Here is a 2,500-nt window from a genome sequence, read left to right on the forward strand (position 1 = left end):
TTTGTGTGGTTTGGGTGACGTGATCAGTCGTGTGTTGTCAAGAACTGTATTTGTCAGTATGGTAAAGAACAAAGCCAAAATACATCCCATTCCCGCACATCATCTTTGTCTACACTATAGTGAGGGAGTCTGCAGAGTGTTGGGTAAAAGAGGAATGAATCAAGGGGTCAGACAGAGTTCAATGATACCTTTCTGGGGGTCCAAACGGGTGATTCTGTCGGAGCCTGCGATATGCTGTCCTCCACGTCGACCTCTGAGTTGGGAGCACACCTCATGGCTAAAGTAGGGAGGGAGCTGAGCGAATTCTCGGTGTCATTTTCTTCTCCTTCCATTTCTTCCATGTTTTCCTCTTCCAATTCTGGCTCCTCTTCTCCAGTTTCCTCCTCATCCACTTCTGCCTCTGCCTGGGGGGCTCGCAGCTCCTTCTGAGACTGTTCCTCAGGATTCAGCACCGCCTGCTGTTGGGCTGGGTCCTGGCTGCTATTAACACCAGCGTCGATCTCTGATTTGTCTTCATCCAATAAGCTTCGTGTTTCTGCTGGGTCCACAGGCTACGGACGTAAACAAGGAAATCAGCTACAAGTAAAACCCTATAAAGCTGCAAGGAAAATACCAAGTCACTTTCCTGAATGAGTTCAACCTGATTGTAGGTTCTCATAAAATGGGGGGGGGGGGGGAGTCAATACTAAGTGATTTCCAAAATTATATCTCTCTATCTTTCAGTTTCACTGAAACATCTCATCATTTTGTACACTTTACCTTTAATTCAAAGAAGATACTAACTTTAATTGCTTTTCAACTAAATTCTTGGGAGACTATGATTGCCCAACTGCAACATCATTCTAATCTAAACCATCCTTACCTTATTCTTAAATCATAATGATCTTGATCAGTGATTTCAAATATATTTGATATAAAATATACATTTTTACAAAGTCAAACTTAACCATCATGTCACTGAACAAGAAAAAATAAGATCTGTGAGTAGTGTGTGATATCACTAAATCTGAACAGCATTCACTTCTTATGTCTTGCTCACACTCACAGTCTGAAAATAAATACAATCTTTGAAGTCCATCAAGCTATCAGTTTCACTTAATGCCTGAGGTGCTACTACACACATCAAGAACAACATGAAAAACTTGAGTGACACACTGACCCTGTATGTGCCTGTTGTGATTAAGACTATGTAATCTTAAAGAATCATAGTTTTCTTTATCATTAAGGTCCATCCACAGTAACCAACATAAACTTTAATGAACTATAGTAATAGTTCATTTAAACTAAAACATTCAATCTAAAGCAAAGTTGTTCATGAATGTTTAAATGAAGTAAATTGGTCTGCTGAAGTAACTAGTCCCTTAGAACAATTACAGAGACAACATCCAAGATCAAAACAAAAGCAACAACAGCACCAAAAGATCCTTCAGCGTCCCCTTTAACTCAATGAGTGCGGGTGGCAAGACTACAATGCCATGCCCACTGTAATAAAAGTTTATCTATTGTCTTTACACATAGATGGCTCTACAAGCGCTTAGTCACCAAGGAGTCAGCTATTAGTCTTACCTATCTTATCTGTTTACCCTTTTCCTTCATTTTTTGAAAGCTTCATTTCTATCATTTTATTGTCTTTGATGTTATTAATATTCTAATATCAACTTAATAATCATAATATCAATAAGAATGATAACAGTGTCAATATTAACAGTATTGGAAAGAAAAACACATTTTCCCGCCAATTCCAGGAATGGGGAAATCAGGATCGGTCACTAAGGCCAACTGATAGACTCCTTGCTGGCTAAGCACATGTGCAGCCATCTGCATATAACAAAATTCATTAAAACCTTAAGGGGACAGGACATAAACCAGCCGACATTGGGTTAAACATTGTTTAAGGGCATTAAACCAAAGACTAGAAGTTTATCATACTTCCTTGTTACGCTGTCCCCCAATTTCATTCACAATTTTTACGCTGTCCTTAGAACCAAACTGCTGCTTCTCCCGGGAATGTTTGCGGCCTGCCTTCTTCTTTGCTGAAGAAACAGGGGTGCTTGCAATGTTCTCCAGTTTTGTACTTGTGACATCATCTGACTCCTGAGCAAGCAGAACTGACATACGCATCTGGACAGGGCAGGAGACAGACAGTCAGAGAATAGATTAATGCTCTTCACAAATCCAACTTTCAGCATTGATTCTATTCATAAATATACTTTTTAGCATTACTGTCATTCACACACTCCTAATACTGATAAAGTCCAAAAAAAAGGCCACCATACACCTATTAGAAACACAGGTAAATGATGCTAGGACCAGAGCAAGCATATGAAAAAAAAAAAATCATAATAATAAGAAAAGCGAATAAAACCACATACCTCAGGAACTACAGATGAGCTGTTATTCATCTCACAAGAATTGGGCGGCTGTTCGGTCTGTGTGGTAGAGTCCTCCAGGGTCCCTGTGCCAGATCTGATTGTGATGCTCTCAATAAAGCATCTGAAGT

General features: G+C 39.5%; 1 protein-coding gene across 9 annotated transcripts in view; it reads right to left on the reverse strand.

Annotated features, from left to right (window-relative positions):
* The window catches only part of LOC125045905 (probable E3 ubiquitin-protein ligase MGRN1), a 21,549-nt gene that overhangs the window by 10,966 nt on the left and 8,083 nt on the right, over positions 1-2,500 (reverse strand). For all 9 annotated transcript variants that reach the window (XR_007116614.1, XM_047643502.1, XM_047643508.1 and 6 more), the window contains 3 exons: positions 2,373-2,493; positions 1,930-2,121; positions 189-551 (listed from right to left, as the gene is read on the reverse strand). Coding sequence is in view for 8 of the 9 variants with exons in the window: in XM_047643502.1 (XP_047499458.1) it covers positions 189-551; positions 1,930-2,121; positions 2,373-2,493 (676 nt within the window). In the remaining variant the exon portion in view is untranslated. The remainder of the gene's footprint in view (positions 1-188; positions 552-1,929; positions 2,122-2,372; positions 2,494-2,500) is intronic.

Source organism: Penaeus chinensis, chromosome 38 (genome assembly GCF_019202785.1).
Source record: "Penaeus chinensis breed Huanghai No. 1 chromosome 38, ASM1920278v2, whole genome shotgun sequence".
NCBI classification, from domain to species: Eukaryota; Metazoa; Arthropoda; class Malacostraca; order Decapoda; family Penaeidae; genus Penaeus; species Penaeus chinensis.